This window comes from Euleptes europaea, chromosome 12, assembly GCF_029931775.1.
Source record: "Euleptes europaea isolate rEulEur1 chromosome 12, rEulEur1.hap1, whole genome shotgun sequence".
Lineage (NCBI taxonomy): Eukaryota > Metazoa > Chordata > Lepidosauria > Squamata > Sphaerodactylidae > Euleptes > Euleptes europaea.
In genome coordinates this window covers 57,854,256-57,875,075 of record NC_079323.1, presented here as the reverse complement: position 1 = coordinate 57,875,075, position 20,820 = coordinate 57,854,256, and the positions used below count along the sequence as shown (strand labels likewise).

The 20,820-nt window shown below is 43.4% G+C and overlaps 1 protein-coding gene across 1 annotated transcript in view; it reads right to left on the bottom strand.

The window, feature by feature from the left end:
• Positions 1-19,599, bottom strand: part of HUNK (hormonally up-regulated Neu-associated kinase) — an 81,011-nt gene extending 61,412 nt beyond the window's left edge. Inside the window, exon 1 of the mRNA XM_056858329.1 lies at positions 19,342-19,599. Within this exon, the coding sequence (XP_056714307.1) occupies positions 19,342-19,599 (258 nt within the window). The remainder of the gene's footprint in view (positions 1-19,341) is intronic.
• Between the last annotated feature and the right edge of the window lie 1,221 nt (positions 19,600-20,820).

Sequence of the window (20,820 nt, the reverse complement as noted above, 5' to 3'; positions counted from 1 at the left end):
TGAACAGACTTGTAGATCTGCAAGACATGTTACATTTAAGTGTTCCCATTTCAGATATGGTGATGAAATATACAATTAGATATTCCAAAGATGCTGAGTGACTCATTGTTCTTTACAATTTTGCTACAGCAAAAGTAAACCATGCCAGTATAGTAATATTGCTCTACTGACACCCATGGGAGTTCAATGTTCATATCAGCTGTGCTGAATTATGACTCAAGGGGCATAATATTTCAACCTCAACATTCTTCCTTTCACTCCTGTTTGCCATTCCTTGTTGTGAACAGTTCTGCTCTTTGCATCTGTAATCCAGATACTCCAAAAGTCAGCCCTGCAATTATTTGCCTATATGTGGCTAGTATGCCATACCGAGTTGTAGGCTGTATCACTCTGCACAAATAGAGCTAGCAAGAGACACAGCGCATCTATAGGCATGGAAGTCTGGGTCCCTCCCTTGCAACTGCGTTCTCCAAAGGCTAGGGCTGCCCGCCCCCAACAAAAAAGTGCAACCGCCCGGCTGGACTGCCCTGCCTCTCTTCACTGAAGCAGCAAGTGGCTAGTGGAGGAGCCTTTGGAAGAATGGGAAGCAGAGGAAAGGCGTACAAGAGGCATGGAGGCCACTGGGTCAGAAGAGCATCCACTTGTTTGGCTTCCGGATGGTAAAACCGGGAAAATAACCTTTCCACCTGTCGGTTCTGTCGGGTTTTTTCCTTTGGAGAACTTGTCAGGTTTGTCTCCCCTGAAGGGCTGTGGTTGGGAGGGGTGACTGAATCTGTTGAAGCAGCAAAAGAACCCTCTCTGAGAGAACCAGTGTGGGCACCTCTGATCCTGTCTAAACCTAGATAAGGTATGGTAGGATAGAAAGGACTGAAAGTATTGGCCATAGTGGAAGTCCTTTCTATGGGACTTAAGGAGCGCCCTATTTTTATCCTTAATTTCAGAAAGCATCTTATCCAACCTCTCTCCAAACAATTTTCCACCCTTAAAGGGATGTGCCATTAGGATGGTCTTGGACCTGTAGTCAGCTGACCATGGCCTTATCTATAGAGCCCTGCAGATGGCAGTATTAGAGGCCACCGATCTAGCTGCGAAAATCACCACATCTAGAGAAGCATCTGCCATGAAGGAGGATGCCTTTAACACTCGAGACAGGCCTTCAGCTATTTTTTTTATCTGTGGTAGGGAGAAGCTGAGCGAGCTTCTTGATCCAAGCATTCAAGGCCCTAGCCATGAGTGCTATAGTGGTATTAGCCTGAATAGATAGTGCCGCCGCCTCATGCACCTTCCTGGAAAGGAACTCCATTTTCCTATCCAGTTGATCTTTAATGAAGCCTACTCCATCCTCAGACAGAAAGTCAGAGGATTGTAGGGCAGTAATTGGAGCATCCACCACGGGTAGCTCCAGCATTTCCATTCCGTATGAAGCCATTTTGTATAGTTTCTTGGCATTGCCGGAGAACTGTTTGTTGTGGAGGGGTTTGTCCCATTCCACTCTAATAACTTTTTCAAAGTGTTCCAGTAAGGGAACCTTAATAGTCTGGGCATCACATTGGGGAAAACATTCCTTCGAGGCTTTGCACCTGGATTTAGGTTTAGATTCCTCCAAAACTTCAGCTTCATCGGATAGGTCTAAGGCAAACAGAGCCTTGGCCAAAAGAGCCTGAAAATCGTCAGACCAGAACAGCCTGGGCTGCTGTTCCTGTATAACCATAGTTCTTCATCTGAAACAAACTCTCCCTCTTCCTTATCATCAGCCCCAGAAGCCCGACCCACAGAGGAGCAGTCATCTCTATTGAACTGCTCTTGGGTATTTGGCACAGCTTTCATAGCAGCTTTAGTGAGCCACTGCCTAGAGGGGGTGCGTTGGCTGCCACAGGGCTCCTCCTGAAGGGGGTCTGAGATAGCTGAAGAAACAGGGGAAGACCCCATGCTATGTGGGCGCTATGTGGGCACCCCTGAGAAAATGGCTGGAAATATCCCTGAGGTGGGTAACTCTGCTGGAAAGGGAGAATGAGAGCCTGCAGCCTCTGAAAATGCTTTTCAAAGGCGCTATCTATCATAGCATTCACTTGTTCAAAAGTAGGGGTCTTGGGGGGGTTTCCTCTGAGGGGGGTACTTTACCCTCTGCAGGCTTCAGGGAGTCCATATTCGTTGGCGCAGCAGAGGATCTGGCAGGAACCTTAGAGGTCGAAGTGGAGCTCTGCTTAAACTGGCGCTTGTGACTGCCGCCTTTCCCCCCGCCATTTGTCTAGATTTTCTTAGACGTAATTCTGGCTGAGTTGGAGGGCAGCGAAGCCTTGCCAGACTCCCTTTCCAATAGTCTGCCAGGGTGGCTAGCGGCGAGAGCTGGTTTTAGGGCCAATTCTTGATCTGCATCAGAAAGGAGCTCGATCTCCTCCGATGCAGCTTCCCCGGTAGCCATTTTGTTTGCCACGGCTCAGCTGTTTCTTCCACGGCTCAGCGTTTAGTCGGCAGAGCCGGGAGCTTAAAACCTCACACATTCGAACAGGAATGAGAGGGAGGGAAGGGGGGAACACTGAGATAAGAAAAAGAGAGGGGAAAGGATCCTAACCTAATTTCCCTATCTGACCTAGGTCGCAGCTATGGCTGGACGCGCTCTCCCCAGCAAAGGCAGGAGAAGAACTGGAAGTGGAGGCATTCCTCACCGAGGAGACAAGAAGTTGTTAGTTAAGTCCTGCCTTCCCTAGCAATGGGCGAGAAATACCCAAAGATCAAGATGCCCTTCCTTCAGAGTGGGAATGGGGAGAAAAACTCGAAGTTAAGGCTATGCACAGAAACTGCATTGATTTGCAACAATTTGGGCTTGGAGCAGACTTTAAATTCATGGCAAAACAGCATCCTGAAACCCCGTGAAAAGCATGAGGCAGAAGCGAAGTGACTTCTGCAGGTAAGAAAAATCATGCATAACTCCAGCGAAGTCCTGAAGCAGTCCGGCAGAGAATGTGAGGCAAAGTACCCATGCATAAATGGCCAATAAGTAGTCATCATATATGTATCATTTTGCCTGCTGAAAAATCTGGAAATTTACAGTTTAAAAACATTAACATGAATTAGTTCAAATTCAGGCTAGAATTGCAGTCAACAAACTTTGACTAGTAAGTATTAGTTATTCCAAAAGGATGATACTGGTAGGGCAGCATAATTTAAAATAGACGTGAACTTATGATTCTACAAAGGAAAGAACTTGAAAACCACATATTACACAACAAATACCGCACATCAGCAACATGGTATTTATTTTATCAAATCCTTTTGAAATTCCACGGTATGTGTTATGTCATGATATGTTAATAAGCATTAAGTCTTCATCTCTTGCATACTTAGTGATGCATTTTGAAATAACCCTGCAAGAAAGATACAATATAGCATTTTTCTCGGGTGCAATACCAAAAAGCAATTTAAAAAATCAACTGTCTTTTGACTTGCTCTAAAACATTCTTGCATATACTTCTCACTCATTATTCTCCACCACAAGCTTCTGGCTTTCAGGCACTCTTCAGGATGCAATCACACAAACAAAAGATGCTTTTGTTATGGCCTACTGGGGAACTTAAAAGCTACCCATTTTCTCAAAGGGTCCTTTCCAACTGACTAGCCTACTATATACAAAATTGAACAAGATCTCTCTGGAAAGAGGCACCAGTTCCCAGATTAGTCATGTTTTCAGTTCTAATTCCTGGCTGCTTGTGTGGTGAATAAGAATTGCCCAGAGGTGAAAAGGTAGAGATTTCTGTATATATTGGAAAGGGATTTTTTTTTTTTTGGTCTCTTTTAAACCATCTATGCAACACATCAGTCAAAATGTAGGCAGGCAGGTTAGTAGAAAGTGTTTGAGGTCTCATTTCCACATCTGGATTAATGATCTTTGCAGATTTATTTACATGTCTGGATTAAATCTATAGGAGCCAAAGAACTAGGCCGAGCACTTCCATATGCTCAGCAGGGGTTTGTGGAGTCCTCCAATCATGGTTCCACTGTCACTGAACAAGCTGGCCCAAACTTGCAGATGATACTAAATTGGGAGGGGTAGCAAATACAGTAGAAGACAGAGCCAAGATGCTGGAGGATCTTGACAGGCTGGAGAAATGGGCTAGAACTAATAAAATGCACTTCAACAAAGACAAATGTAAAGTTCTGCATTTAGGTAAGAAAAATCAAATGCATAATTATAGGATGGGGGAGACTTGTTTGAGCAGTAGTGTGTATGAAAAGGATCTTGGGGTCTTAGTAGACCAAACACTGAACATGAGTCAGCAGTGTGATGCTGTAAGTAAAAAGGCAAATGCAGTCTTGGGCTGCATCAACAGAAGTATAGTGTCCAGATCACGCGAAGTGATGGTATCGCTTTACTCTGCTCTGATTAGACCTCAACTAGAGTACTGTGTTCAGTTTTGGGCACCACAATTTAAGAAAGATGTAGACAAGCTGGAACATGTCCAGAGAGGGCAACAAAGATGGTGAGGGGTCTGGAGACCAAGTCCTATGAGGAAAGGTTGAAGGAGCTGGGTATGTTTAGCCTGAAGAGGAGAAGACTGAGAGGGGATATGATAACCATGTTCAAGTACTTGAAGCGCTGTCATAGAGAGGAGGGTGCCGAGTTGTTTTCTGTTGCTCAAGAAGGTTGGACCAGAACCAACGGGTTAAATTAAATCAAAAGAGTTTCCGTCTAGACATTAGGAAGAATTTTCTAACAGTTAGAGCAGTTCCTCAGTGGAACAGGCTTCCTCGGGAGGTGATAAGCTCTCCTTCCCTGGAGGTTTTTAAGAAGCGGTTAGATGGCCATTTGTCAGCAATGCTGATTCTGTGACCTTAGGCAGATGATGAGAGGGGGGGCATCTTGGCCATCTTCTGGTCACTGGAGGTGTGTGTGGGGGGGAGATAGTTGTGAATTTCCTGCATTGTGCAGGGGGTTGGACTTGATGACCCTGGTGGTCCCTTCCAACTCTATGATTCTAAACCTCACTGAAGGAACCTCAGATTCAGCTATGAATGTCACCATGGACGGAAAGAAAAAAAATGGGATTGCCGTAGTTCAAGTGCAGCAGCCTTTGGGCAGGCAGGATGAAGCTCCCTGCATCCTGGTCACAGAAGGGGCATTTTCCCCCTAATCCACATAGTTGTAGCTTTTGGTTTATTGGACTATCTCTTTCTGCTCCTTAGTTAGAGTAGCAAACCTCAAGTATTTCACAACGTATCTTTACAAATAGAGAGCAACAAGAGATGAGGTTATATTTTTTTCAGTTAACAATGAAACTACAGATAAAAGAGGACTGAAAGGAAGCTTCATAGAGGTATCACAATTTCTTAGTGCATTTCGAAGGTCTTTCGTTTATTTTCCCAAACAGGAAAGCTCCATCATAACACTAAACGTGAGTAACATGAACTTGGTCAGGTGATTAGGGTTCACCATCTATGAGCTCAAGTCCTTCCCAGGGCTTGCAGCCAGTATCATTTTCCATTCCAGTTGCCTGCAGGGTAGGCAAGGAAACACTGTCTTGCTCCACTGGCTGTATCATGTGGCTTTGAAAAAGAAAACTGAAAAGCAAGACTTGTATGGCAAAGAAAATCTTACTCACTTCTTTAAAAGTGTTTGTGTATAGGCTGTGCCTTGGAGAGAATTACAATAGGAAAACAGAATGGATGAGATTATTAACTGAGCGAGGAGAGAGCATTATCATTTAGGGTTTTAATGACTGTAATTCTGCCACCCAAATTAGTTAGTGCGTTTATTGTATCATAGTCTGGACATCACCATATCTACAAAATAATTTGTCACTGAAATCTTACCAGCCTTTATATTATATTATAGTGAGCCCTATGGCGCAGAGTGGTAAACTGCAGTACTGCAGTCAAAAGCTCTGCTCACGACCTGAGTTCGATCCCGACGGGAGTCAGTTTCCGGTAGCCGGCTCAAGGTTGACTCAGCCTTCCATCCTTCCGAGGTCGGTAAAATGAGTACCCAGCTTGCTGGGGGTAAAGGGAAGATGACTGGGGAAGGCACTGGCAAACCACCCTGTAAACACAGTCTGCCTAGTAAACGTCGGGATGTGACGTCACCCCATCGGTCAGGAATGACCCGGTGCTTGGATAGGGGACTACCTTTACCTTTTACCTGTCCAGGATATTGAATAGGCATTACTGATTGAGTGGGAGCCAAATACCATTGAAAATAGGGTTGCCACACTAAAAAAGAACAAGGTTGAACCCACTGTGACTTCTCATCCACCCTTATCCCATGCCTGCAGTTGGTGCAAAATTATAGCCCTAATAACCACAGGTGAAATAACTTGTGGAGGAAGACAGTGGAACATGTAACAGCTGCTTTTTAAGGCAGTGGACCAATTGAATTGCCTTATAAAAAACCACAGTGCATAGGACTGTAGAAACCTGAGAGATGGCAGGTACAGCAGAATACGAGAGGTTTGGTGAAGATTACATCTTTGCCAACATTTTTACTCTAACTTGAGGCAATCTTGCTGTGAATAAGAGAAAAGACATCTTCATTCCTGCAAATGTACTCTTCCAAAATCTCTTATTTAAAAGTAAATGGTTGTTGATTCGTTTTTTCACTGCTTTGGATCTATTCTACTTCTCCTGTGACGACTACTTCTAGGAGTGAATCTCATTTAGGTTCTATGTAGGCCAGACACAGAATTGGCAATGCTACACCTGCAGAAAAGATTTAGAACTGTATTGCTCCTTGTCTGCATATTTCAATTGTTCACAAGCAGTTCAAAAGGCAAGGCCAGGCATGATATTCAAAAGAAAACATGTCTGCTTACTGTAGTGTGCAGGGTTAAAAAAAATTATATGAAATGATCCATCACTGACAGATGACAGATCCAACAAGACCTACTACACAGCTGTTTTACGAAATGCTTGCTTCATTCAATATGAACCGGTTGAAGGTTAACAGGAATCTCCAGCTTTCCGTGGAGGGCTTGTTCTTCCCACACAAACCACCCCTGCATTTTCCAGGTTCTAAAAAAAACACAGTGCAGCATCTGTTTGCTTTGTAAATATAGTCTAAAAACAGAGCTTTCTACAAAAAGAACCACTTCTAATATTAGTAATTTTATCTACATGGTATACAAACCTGGTATCTTTAGCAGCTACTTTGCACTAACTACCAGGTACTGTAATTCAAAACAGCTGATTTCATAGGACAGCTAAGAATGGGAAGCTTTTTTAACTCTGCGGTAACACTAATGAAATGAACCACTGGACTTTTGAGTAGGTTGAAATCAAAGCACTCAAACTTTGTGATTACAAGACTTCCTTGCAATAAAGAGAAATGACGTGGTTTCAATATCTATCTATAGACTCTTGCAGAATCATTCTGTAACCTTGGAAGCCAATGCTGCAAACTCAAAGTACTTCTACTAATCCTGTCCGCCAATAGCATTTAACAGGTTTTCACATATTTAAAACTGTTTTTCCACACAGCAATTTCCCCCTGCATGGGACACAGGAAGCCCCCAATTTAAATGGGGGTTTCCACACCGCATCTTGCCCATTCTGACTCACAACTCATGGGCCTCCCAAGACTCTCCCCTTTAAATTCGCTCAAAGGAAACCCTCCTTTAATCCAATTCAAAAGAAGAACTGTGAGCAGCCTGCAAGCAGAATTTTCACGTGGATGTTCCACCGGCAGTGATGACCAGTGAAAACACCAATCCCATCTCTGCAACAGCAGATCTTCAGCACTTCCCAGATTCCACCTATCACTCACAGCCACAGGTGAGAACAGTATCCAAGTAGTATGCAGTTTACTCCCCACTACAATGGCAACCACTGATATCCTCTACAAAATGTCTGGGCCAAACTCAGGCTAAACCTGGAGTGCTATATTGGATTACACAATCGCACCTCAAAATAGTATGGGCCATTATATTCTTGCACAAGTTTATCCAGAGTGGTGTAGAGGTTAGGAGCGGTGGACTCTAATCTGGAGAACCAGATTTGATTCCCCACTCCCCCACATGAAGCCTGCTGGGTGACCTTAGGCTAGTCGCAAATGCTCTCAGCCCCACCTACCTCACAAAGTGTCTGTTGTGGGGAGGGGAAGGGAAGGTGATTGTAAGCCGATTTGAGACTCCTTAAAAGGTAGAGAAAATCGGGGTATAAAAACCATCTCTTCATCGTCTTCTTCTATTAACAACAGAACAGCAGCGAAACTCCTCCATGACCCTTAAAAGGTAAAGGTCCCCTGTGCAAGCACCGGGACATTCCTGACCCATGGGGTGACGTCACATCCCAATGTTTACTAGGCAGACTTTATTTACAGGGTGGTTTGCCAGTGCCTTCCTCAGTCATCTTTCATTTACCCCCTGCTCTGCTAGGCTGATACCTGCACACATAGTATATGAAAGACATATACTAACCAGTATTACAACTAGAACCAATGTGACCAGATGTTTGAGTAACTGGTAATAGATTTTACAACCTATACACATGCCTGATTGAGTTTGAACTGGTTCTCGTAGGTTATCCGGGCTGTGTAACCGTGGTCTTGGTATTTTCTTTCCTGACGTTTCGCCAGCAGCTGTGGCAGGCATCTTCAGAGGAGTAACACTGAAGGACAGTGTCTCTCAGTGTCAAGTGTGTAGGAAGAGTAATATATAGTCAGAAAGGGGTTGGGTTTGAGCTGAATCATTGTCCTGCAAAAAGTATCAAAGGTAATGTGCTAACCATTGTCCTGTAAGTATCAAGATAATGTGCTAATGAGGGTGTGGTATGTTAATATGGAACCATTGTATCCTGAAGTGATCTGTTAATGTGTGAAATCCAAAGCTAATCTGCATGGCTATTGTGGACTGTAGTCTTTGTTAGTCTGGAGGTTTTCAAGACAGGAAGCCAAGCCTTATTCATTCTTAAACTCTCTTCTGTTAAAGTTGTGCTGATGTTTATGAATTTCAATGGCTTCTCTGTGCAATCTGACAAAATAGTTAGTAGAATTGTCCAGTCTTTCAGTGTCTTGGAATAAGACCCTGTGTCCTGTTTGTGTCAGTCCATGTTCAGCCACTGCTGATTTCTCAGGTTGGCCCAGTCTGCAGTATCTTTCATGTTCTTTTATCCTTGTTTGTATGCTGCATTTTGTTGTCCCAATGTAAACTTGTCCACAGCTGCAAGGTATACGATATACTCCTGCAGAGGTGAGGGGGTCTCTTTTGTCTTTGGCTGATCGTAGCATTTGTTGTATTTTCTTGGTGGGTTTAAACACTGTTTGTAGGTTATGTTTTTTCAAAAGTTTCTCCATCCTATCAGTGACTCCTTTAATAAATGGCAATAATACCTTTCCTATGGGAGACTGTTTTTCCTGAGTTTTCTGATTTTTGTTTGGTTTAATGGCCCTTCTGATTTCATTCTTGGAATAGCCATTTGCTAGCAGTGGGTGATTTAGATGATTAGTTTCTTCCTTGAGAAACTGTGGTTCACAGATCCGTCTTGCATGGTCCATTAATGTTTTGATTATTCCTCTTTTCTGTCGGGGGTGGTGGTTGGAGTTTTTGTGTAAGTAGCGATCTGTGTGAGTTGGTTTCCGGTAGACCTTGTGACCTAACTGAAAGTTTGTTTTACGGATGACAAGGGTATCAAGAAATGGGAGTTTACCCTCAATTTCCTTTTCCATGGTAAACTGAATGTTTGAATGGATATTATTAAGATGGTTTAGAAAGTCCATTAATTTTTCTTCACCATGGCTCCAAATAGTAAAAGTGTCATCTACGAACTTGAACCAGACTGTAGGTTTGTAAGGTGCCGATTCTAATGCTGTCTTTTCAAAATATTCCATGTAAATGTTTGCTATTACTGGACTGAGTGGACTTCCCATAGCTACTCCATCAATCTGTTCGTAAAATTCTTTATCCCATAGGAAATAACTTGTTGTCAAACAGTGGTGAAATAAGGCTGTTATATCTTCTGGAAAAATCTGGTTAATCAATGAGATTGTGTCTTTTACTGGAACCTTGGTAAAGAGGGATACAACATCAAAACTGACTAATATATCCTGTGGATTGAGTCTCAACGGACTGATTTTGTTGATGAAGTGAGTTGAGTCTTTGATGTAAGAAGTGGTTTTTCCAATGTGGTCCTGTAGGAGGGTGGTCAAATATCTAGCTAATTCATATGTTGGGGAACCAATGGCGCTCACGATGGGTCGGAGTGGGATGGCATCCTTATGAATTTTAGGTAGTCCATTTAATCGTGGTGGTTGTGCTTCTGTCTTGCATAGTTTTCTGTGTGTGTCCGGATGAAGAGTGGAATTCTTGATCAGTATGCTGGTTTTCCTGGTAATTTTGAAACGTCAGGAAAGAAAATACCAAGACCACGGTTACACAGCCCGGATAACCTACGAGAACCAATGAACTCTGACCGTGAAAGCCTTCGACAATATTTTGGGTTTGAACTGTTTGTGTGTGTATGTATGTATGTATGTATGTATGTATGTATGTATTTATTTATTTATTTCTGTAAATGTGTGCAGGCTTAACATGGGTTTTAATTAACCACTGATGAAGGCCCAATAGGCCAAAACGCGTTTGGTATGTGGTTACAGAGATCAACCCTAGGAAATGCCATTGTGCTATTTCAATGTTTTTAAATATTTTAACCTTTACTTAGTGTTTCTAATAAATTATATTTATGTGTGTGTGTGTGTGTGTGTGTGTGTGTGTGTGTCTATATCTATATATATATTTCTACCCAACCTTGGGTACCCAGCTTCTGTTTTCAGGTTGGGTCTTATTCCCCTCTTTTTTCCCCCCCACTATTGTACTCAGAGGATTTAAGCCTGTATTAACTCCAGCATCCTGCTGCACATCTCATTTCAACTGTACGCTCACGTCTGAAACACAGATGGTGCAGTTTTGGGAGGAAAGAAAAATGTTGCTTTTTAAAATAGGTTCTGCATATCTTTTAACCTAGCTCTTCTGCTAGTGCCATGGAAACCTAATGGAACTGCTACTTGCCACCTCTGCCCACCCGGAAAGAAAATATAAAGCTTAATAAGCTGTTCTAAAACTTATGATTTTAACTCTACCAGTTTACACTGTTTCACCATAATTATAATGATAATTATGTAAAAACTCACTTGACATTCTAGTTTTGACTAACATCCTCAAGCCCAACTGCATTTATCTTGACTATGGAAGTGACAGGAGAATGATATCAAACATGAAATAATACAAGTGGCCAGGAATGAAAAGCTAACCTAGATAATTATATAGTGCTGATAATGCTTGTACTTCATACAAGATACAAGCCAAAATCTTTGTTTCATTTATTGAATCCCAATTCCATTGGAAACTCAGATTTGATTCAAGGCAGACGAACCATCCTATATATTTTAGAACCCATATTAAATCTAAAAATCATGTATGAAGGAAACACTTGAGTTTGGCAGTCATTCTGTATTGTCTAGACCAGAAAATGAACAGAATATACCAACACTGCCTCATTAATCTACGAATGCCTCATTTAGAATACAAATGTTAAGCGTCCTTCAGGTTCTTTGATCCACATTATCAAAAGCCCTTAGCTACTTCATATATAGCTGCAGCCATTCGAAATGTCCAGCTTGGTAGATTTTGGCTCCTCCTTGACCCTGAAATAATGTTCTCACTCTTTTTTTTTTCCTGGCAGGGCTTTTTTCTTGTGCCTCTAGCAGCTGCAGGACGAATTTAATTTGACAGAATCAGCTCTCCCCTTCAGTTCTCCTCCATGCTTTGGGGAATAATGTTATCTGCTGTATGACAGGCACACATCCAAGATGCAGGAGCTCTCTCAGTAAAAGATGGTTACCCCAGCCTCTGCTTGGACCATCAACCCTACTTGGTACCCTCAGGGGGTACTTTATTAAACTATCTAATACGTTTTCTCAAATTGGGTGATATTGGACTCCATGAGCATTCCAAAGAATAAGTGTTGCAAACTCTGTTCCATTTGTTTTAGGATTTATTCTGGGCATAAAGCCATTGATTCATATGTTATTCTTCTGAAAGCTGAAAACTGCCAGTTAGCTAAAAAAGTGAGAAAATGCATGCTTGCAGATTTACACAAAACCCTAAAAGCAAACTCTACAGTGTCAAAATGTCCTAAACAATGGTCTAAAGTTAAAATCCACAACAAAACCACTGCAATTGTTAAAAGTCCCATTCCCTAAGTTACCGTGCATGAATAGAAGAGTTTGACAACTCTTGGACACACACCTTAATGTGGTGAGGAAGTTCGCATGTGTCAGCAAAGCTGAAAGCGATACTGCAAATGTAAGGAGTTTAGAATGTCAAGAGGCTAAACCCAAGGCAGAATGGTCACAGCTGAGACACCAGGCTAAGATGCGTCCACCCCCTTCAGCAATCTACGGCCACATCAGCAGAAGAGAACTGACTGTTCCAATGGTGAGGGACACAGAGGAATCCTTGAAGGGTAGCTTCTGGGCAGCAGCAGTAGTGGAAGGTGACATTGGTGGAGTATCTATCATAGACAACGGCTGTGACACTTCAGCTTACCCTGGTTAGTACTGCGCAGAAGAAGGCACTGGTAAACCACTTCTGATCATCTCACTCTCTGAAAATCTTATGATGAGGCAATCCAAAATGAAAAAAATATTAAAGCCAAAAGACATTCAAGCGTTGATATGAATGGGACAATGTCCAAAACTGTTCAACACATATAATAGGAACATGGAATGTGAGAATAATAGGAACATGGAATATGAGAAGCATGGATCAAGGTAAACTCAAAATTGTAAAATGAGAAACGGAATGTTTAAACATTGCAGTCCTGGGAGTGAGTAAACTAAAGTGGACTGGATTAGGACACTTTCAGTCAAAAAATTACAAGGTGTTTTACTCGGGAAATGACAGACATAAATGAAACGGAGTTGCTCTAAAGTCAAGGCAAGATGTAGCACACGCAGTCGAGGCTATAATGCAAAGTCTGACAGAACAATATCAATCAGACTTCATGGAAAACCATCATTCAAGTTTATGCCCTAACTACAGATGCTGATAAAAAAATTGAAAGCTTTTATGCAAGTGTCCAGAAAGAAACTGATCACACACCTAAACAAGATGTGCCGATAATCACAGCTGATTGGATAATCATAGCTTATTGGAATGCAAAAGTAGAATCAAACATTGTCATAAAATTTGGGCTAGGAGCAAGAAATGAAGCAGAACAGCTACTAATAGAATCCTGTGAAGACAACAAGTTATTCATTGCAAACACATGTTTCAGGTAACCAAACACATGTTTCAGGTAACCAAACAAACAGTTGTATACATGGACATCACCAAATGGCCAATGTAGAAATCAAATAGATTACATAATTGGAAGCAGAAGATGGAGAAGCTCTATTCTCTCTGCTAAAACAAGATCAGGAGCTGATTGTGGTACAGATTATTAATATCAAAACTGTTAATATCAAAAATTAGGCTGAAGTTGACAAAAAACTCCACAACATTCATAGTGCCAAACTACAATCTGAACAGCATTCCTGAAGAGTTTAAAGATCACATAAAGAACAGACTTGCATCATTAAGTTCAAGTGAACATGAAGAACTATGGGTTGAGACCTATCATTTCAAGGAAGAATGAGCAAAGACTATTTCTGTAGTCAAAAGAAATTAAAAGCCTCAATGGATGACTGACAAAACTCTTTAGATTGCTAAAGGTAGACAAGAAGCAAAAGTAAAAGTTGACAGAAATAGAATCAGAAGTCTAAATGCAGTGATCCTTTGACTGGCATGTAGAGAAAAAGAGAACTATGATAACAACCTGTGTAAAGAAACAAAAGAGAACAACAAAAAAGGAAGAACAAGAGATCTGTTCCACAAGACCCACGGAATCAAAGGGAAATTTAAAGCAAGATTAGGCATGCTGAAAGATCAACATGGAACAGAACAAAATAGAGAAAAGATGTGAACAATACACTGAAGAATTTTACAGAACAGATGAAAAGATTAGATTCCTTCCAAGAAGAATCTTCTGAAGAAGAATTTGCAATTTTAGAAAGTGACATGAAAGCTGCACTCAAAGCATTTGGGAGAAACAAATCACCATGAATAGATGGGATATCAATAGAGCTATTTCAAGCCACAGAAATGGAGTCCATCAAAATCTTAACAAGAATATGCCAACAAATATGGAAAACAAAACAATGCTCCACAGACTAGAAATGCTCGATTTACATTCTAATTCAGAAAAAAGGAGATGTCAAAGACTGCAGCAACTAACGGAGCGTCACATTAATTTCTCATGCAGGTAGTGATGCTCAAAATCTTACAAGCAAAAAATGTTACCATATATGAAATGAGAAATGCCAGATGTTCAAGTGGGATTCATTAAAGGAAGAGGCACTAGAGATCATACTGCAAATTTATGCTGGTTACTGAAACATACGGGAGAATTTCAGAAGAAAATCAGCTTTTGTTTTATAGAGTACAGCAAAGCTTTTGAATGTGTTGATCATGAAAAGCTGTGGTTGGTTTTAAAAAATAGGTGTGACACAGCATCTGATTGTTTTGATGTGCAACCTGCACTCTTGGCAAGAAGCTACTGTTGGGAAAGAAAATGGAGAAAGGGAATGGTTCCCAATTGGCAAAGGTGTCAGACAAGGATGTATTTTATCTCCCTATCTCTTCAATCTATATGTACAACACATCATAAGAAAAAATGGATTAGATTTAGATGAAGAATTGGTGGAAGGAACATTAACTATTTGAGATAATGCTGATGGCCCCATATTAGTGGCAGAAAAAAATTAGGAACTGAAACAACCACTGATGAAGGTTGAAGCAGAAAGTGCCAAAGCAAGATGACAGTTGATCACCAAGAAAACAAAAGTAATGACTACTGAGGAATTACACAACTTTAAGGCTGATGATGAAGAAATTGAAATTTCTGCCGCAGCATAAGTGCCACTTACGCCATCCAAATGGGCACGAATGCCGCCACAGGGCCACTTACGTTGGCACCGGGGGGGGGCATGCAGCCTTGTGTGAGGCAGAGGCGCTGGTGCAGCCTTGGTGGAGGTGTTTCTCCAACACAATTTAATGATAAAGAACAAAACAAAACAAAAAACCCCAACTTACATACCTAACTGGAAAATGATTTTGTAAAATGTTTCAGACTAGTCATCTTCAAACCACTTATTTCATCATTATCCATTAATGGCCCAGGGTATGTTATCCCAGGGTAAATGGCATAAGCGCTGCTATTTGTGAAACATGAAAGTGAAAAGAACCCTTCATAAGTATTCCTGAATTTTATACCTTAGTTTCCATGTCAAAACCTAAACAGCATCTTGTTTTAACAGTATCAAGAACCTCTAAACACAATAGTCAGTTTCCAGTTGTCAAACAATAAATGCTTGAAATTATTAGTTGTCGTGTTATTTTGCCATTACATGTTGAAACAGAATAGCAAAAAGCACAGGAGATTACCAGAAATAAGTAATCCTTACTGTACACAGGGCATGCTCAGTACAGTACAAACATAATACACTTCCCAAATGATAAAAGATTAGGTTTTTAAAATGCAATTGTTGCCCTTTTGTAACAAAGAATCCACAGTCTCTAATATATTGTGTTTCTATTCTATTGCATTTCCTCAGTGCTAAATGTAATACAGTTTGTAGCCTGGGCAATACAATTCCCCACCACCACCACCACTGGATCTTAGGGAGAGAACCAGTGAAGCTTGGAAATATGCCTTGAAAGCCTAGAGTTCAAATCCCTATTCAGCCATGTTTTAAAAAACCAAAACCTCCAAGCCTTACTGAGTGACCTTGGTCCAGTCGGTCTCTCTTAGGATATCATATCTCAACCATTCATGAACTGCTTGGGAAAGGTAGGATAAAAATGTATAGACATGCATGATGAATAGGGTTATAGGGTGAATGTATATATTTAGAATCATAGAACCATAGAGTTGGAAGGGACCACCAGGGTCATCTAGTCCAACCTCCTACACAATGCAGGAAATTCTGAACTACCTCCCTCCCACATCCCCAGTGACCCCTACTCCATCCCCAGAAGATGGCCAAGATGCCCTCCCTCTCATCATCTGCTTAAGGTCATAGAATCAGCATTGCTGACAGATGGCCATCTAACCTCTTCTTAAAAACCTCCAGGGAAGGAGAGCTTACCACCTCCCGAGGAAGCCTGTTGCACTGAGGAACCACTCTAACTGTTAGAAAATTCTTCCTAATGTCTAGACGGAAACTCTTTTGATTTAATTTCAACCCGTTGGTTCTGGTCCGACCTTCTGGGGGAACAGAAAATTTAATGTGCCGTGGTGACACAAGGCCTCTTTCTTGGAGTTCTTTTTCCCCCCTTTGATGACTGTATGATCCTGGTGTATTAGCTTTGGGGTTTTTTTTAATTCAAATAAGAGCAAGCCTACCCTCTTTTCCAACCTGTGGCACAAGCGGGGCAGGGGCGTTTTTGTCGGCTGCAGCCCATATCCAGTACAGGCAGGGCTGGTGCTACCATCAGGTGAACTAGGCGGCTGCCTAGGACACAGACCTCAGAGGGGTGCAAAACTGGCCTGAGAGGCGCAGTACTAAGAATATTAGTTTCTTGGGGTGGGGGGAATGCAACTGACAATTTATATTTTAAGGTAAGTACCACAACAGTGCTATGGAATATAATTAATTACAACGTCTTATATAAAGTTTTGTGCTTTTATTTTTTTTTCTACAAGACATCTGTTTTTGAAAATTGGTTAGCGACAGGGGGGTGGCGCAAGAAGTTAGCCTCGCCTAGGGCTCAAAAATGACTGGCACCCGCCCTGAGCAGGGCCGGATTTAGGTTTGATGAGTCCCTAAGCTATTGAAGGTAATAGGGCCCTTTATATGTCCAGCTGTCCTTTGTCAACAACAAATTGTCGCTGTTTTTTTTGTGTTGAATATATGCTATAGGGTAATTTATGGACCTAATAGGTATTGTTGTGGTAAACGGGGTTCGGGGAGGGGGGAGAGAGACCCGAATCGTTATTTCAAGAAAACAGTTTATTCTGGCAGCTGCGACCCAGAGGTCGTAATGGGCAAAAATCTCTGAGTCCCGCTTGTACTTAGGGAGAGATATTTATCCAAATTCAAGATATGACAACCCATCAACATTCAGGGTAAAGCTGATAGCATTACAGACATAGAGGCGGCAGTATAGTAACAGTTTCATCCAGTTCTTGTTATGGTTTACTGTAACCCTCCGTGACTTTTGCCCCAGTTACAGCACTACAGACACACAGAGATATCCTGCCCATCGTCAAGCTATTCCCTTGCTGTCCTAATACATTTACAGAAAGGAAAAGAGATTATTACAAATTGCTAAATCAGTGGAACTTCCAAAGTCAGGGGAAGTCTACCTTGCTGTCACAGTATCTAAAGCCATATGCACATAAAAAATATGTATTTTATCAAAGTAATTGTTGAACTGAAATACAATTAAGAAGAAGTATATTAATAGTGAAATAATTATTAAGCTCGAACTTAAAATGATAACACTGTTGCTGCATGCAGGTTTTATTTCATTTGTTTTTTATTTTATATTTTGAAAATGTACATCCAGGTTTTGTTTTTCCTTCAAAAATTTTTGGGGGGCCCAAGAGAGTGGGGCCCTAAGCTATAGCTTGTTTAGCTTACACGTAAATCCGGCACCGGCCCCCTAAGCACAGGTGCAAGGGGAACGAAAGGGGTTGGCGTCATGCAGGGAGGACTTGTCCCACGCGCGGGGAAACTAGCAAACAGCGCCCCCTGTGGGCGAACTGCTGGAGGTTCTTTGGGAGGAGAAACGGGGAGCAGCAGCTGGGGGTGCAGAGTGAGGAGGGGGATCACTGGCGGGACAAAGGACAAAGCTGCAGGACAAAGCTGCAGGCAGCTGAGAATCAAGGAATTACCCTGGAGAGTCCACCTCCCCAGAAAGGCAGCGGCCGGATGGGGCCGCTGCAGGGAAGCAGCCCCACTCACACGTGGCCATTTCTGCAGGGGAGGTTTTGCCTTGGATTTGCCGCTCTTTAGATGCAGATTTCCCCTAGGGCTGGGTTTAGGTTTGATGAAGCCCTAAGCTATTGAAGGTAATGGGGCCCTTTATATGTCCAGCTGTCCTTTGTCAACAACAAATTGTCGCTGGTTTTTTGTGTTGAATATATGCTATAGGGTAATTTATGGACCTAATAGGTATCTAAAGCCATCTGCACATAACAAAGTATGTATTTTATCAAAGCAATTGTTGAACTGAAATACACGTAAGAATATACTATTCTCAAGCTCTAACTGTAAATAATGTACAGTTATTAAGCTCTAACTGTAAACGAATTTTTATTCACAACAAACTTAATAACTCAAACACATTGGCATTTGGCAAAAACAAAAGCTTTTTATCTTATATTTTGGAAATGTACATCCAGGTTTTTTTCCCCTTTCAATTTTTTTTTGGGGGGGGCCAAGAGAGCGGGGCCCTAAGCTATAGCTTGTTGAGCTTAGACGTCAATCCGGCGCTGATTCCCCCCCTTCCAAATGCTCCAAACGGAATGCTCTCTATCCTGAATTGCATGTGCTGAAATGCCTTCCTCTGCAAAATTATTAGAAATGCAAGACTCTAGACCAGGGGTTCCCAAAGTGGGCATTACCACCCCCTGGGGGGTAGTGGGGTTGCCGAGGGGGGGCACTAAGAGGCAAGGGGGCAGCAGGGGGGGCACTAGCGGGACTCTTCAGCTGTGTCGTTCGCTAATTTACAATAGTCAAAAAGGGCAAGCGTCCAGTAGCACCTTAAAGACTAACAAGTATATTTTCTGGTAGGGTAGGAGCTTTCGTGAGCTACAGCTCACGAAAGCTCCTACCCTACCAGAAAATATTCTTGTTAGTCTTTAAGGTGCTACTGGACTCTTGCCCTTTTTGACTACTGCAAACAGACTAACACGGCTACCCACTGTAATTTACAATAGATCAAGCTATAGATCAAGCTATAATTTACAATAGATCAAGCTATAGATCAAGCTATAATTTACAATAGATCAAGCTATAGATCAAGCTATAATTTGCAATAGATCAAGCTATAATTTGCAATAGATCAAGCTATAGATCAAGCTATAATTTGCAATAGATCAAGCTCTGGCACCACGCTGGCAAACTGGGGGGCAATTTCGCCTGGCCTTGGCCGCTCTCGAGCCGCGCATCTCCCCCCCCCCCCCCGCGCGAAGGCTCCGCACTCCGCAACGAAGCCGGGGCGGAGGTCTGAGAGCGCGGGCGGCGGAAAGGTGCACGGCGGCCGAGCCCAGCGCAGAGGGCGCAGGGGAAGGGGGGGCGGCGGCGGGTACCTTTTCTCCGGTCGCGACGTGCATCCCCTCGCGCACCTTGGCGAAGGAGCCCTCGCCCAGCTTCCTGCCGATCAGGTAGTTGCCGACGCGCTTGATGTGCTGGAAGCCGCGGAGCCGCTCCCGGCACGCCGCCGCGTCCAGCCAGGCCGCCGGGGAGGCCCCCTCGGGGCCCGGGGCGGCGGGCGGGGAGGGCTCGCCGTCGCCCAAACCCGCCGACGGGGGCTCGGCCAGCAGCCCGTCGCCGGCCGCCGCCGGCATCCCGCCGCTGCTGCTGCTGGTGGTGGTGCTAGTGCTGCTGCAGCGCCTGCCTCTCCTTGGCGCGCCTCCTGCAAAGGCGGCCTCGACCCTGCCGTCTGCAGCAGCAGCGGCAGCCGCGAGTCCAGGCGGGCAGCCTGCCTCTCAAGGCAGCCGGGCCGTGGGGAAAGGGGCCCCGGGGCTCCTCGCGGGAGACCTAGCGCGCGCCCCTCGACGGCCGGCCGCCAGGCTGCGCGCGCCGCCCGCCTGCCTCGCCTGCCCCGCGCGCCAGCTGTCCATCACGTCTCTCCTCCCTCCTCGGACCGGCCCCTGGCGCCGCCGCTGCACGCTCCCCCCGCCCCATGCTGCGGGGAGGGGGCGGGGAGGCTCTCTCTCTCTCTCGGGCGGGATTTGCAGCCCTTTCATCCGAGCTCCCCCTTGGGGGGGACAAGATGCGGTGAAAGCTCCACCCCAGCCGGGATCCTTTGGGGAATCCGGGGCGCGTTCCCTTTTCGCCTTTTCCACCCCTTTTTTTTCTTTTCCCAACTGCTTAGTGCAGGGCTACCGGTGGAAACAAAGCGCGTCGACATGCTTTCCTTCTTCCCTTTTCTCCCTTAGAAGCTCCTGGGTCCATTGATCTTGAGCAGCATCTAGCTAGGGTTGGAGGGATGTAAGGATTGGAACAAATCTTGCCGCTGACAATGTAGCCTTGGGGCCCCTGTGTGTGTGTGTTATTGAATGAATGAATGAAACCTTTAATGGCATAAGTAATATTACAATTGGTGTTATTGTGTGTGTGTGTGTGTGTGTGTGTGTGTGTGTGTGTGTGTGTGTGTTAAGTGCCGTCAAGTCGCTTCCGACTCATTTATTCATGGAAGGTTTTGCATTGGCTTTGTCACTCTCTAGATGCACATTTTCCCCCATCTGAATTCTCAAAACTCTGCACGGCAGCTTATTGTTGAGTTCTGAGAATATGGATAGGGGAAAAGTGCATCTAAAGAGTGGCGAATCCAATGCAAAACCTTCCATGAATAAATGGCCATGGCGACCCTATGAATCGATGTCCTCCAAAATGTCCTCTCTTTGATAACCTAGTTTAGATCTTGCAAATTGAAGGCTGTGGCTTCCTTTATTAAGTCAGTCCATCACTTGTTGGGTCTTCCTCTTTTCCTGGGTCTTCCTCTTTTACTATCGCTTAGTAAAAAAGGCATTATGTCAGTCACAGAGGCATTGGATTTGTAAATT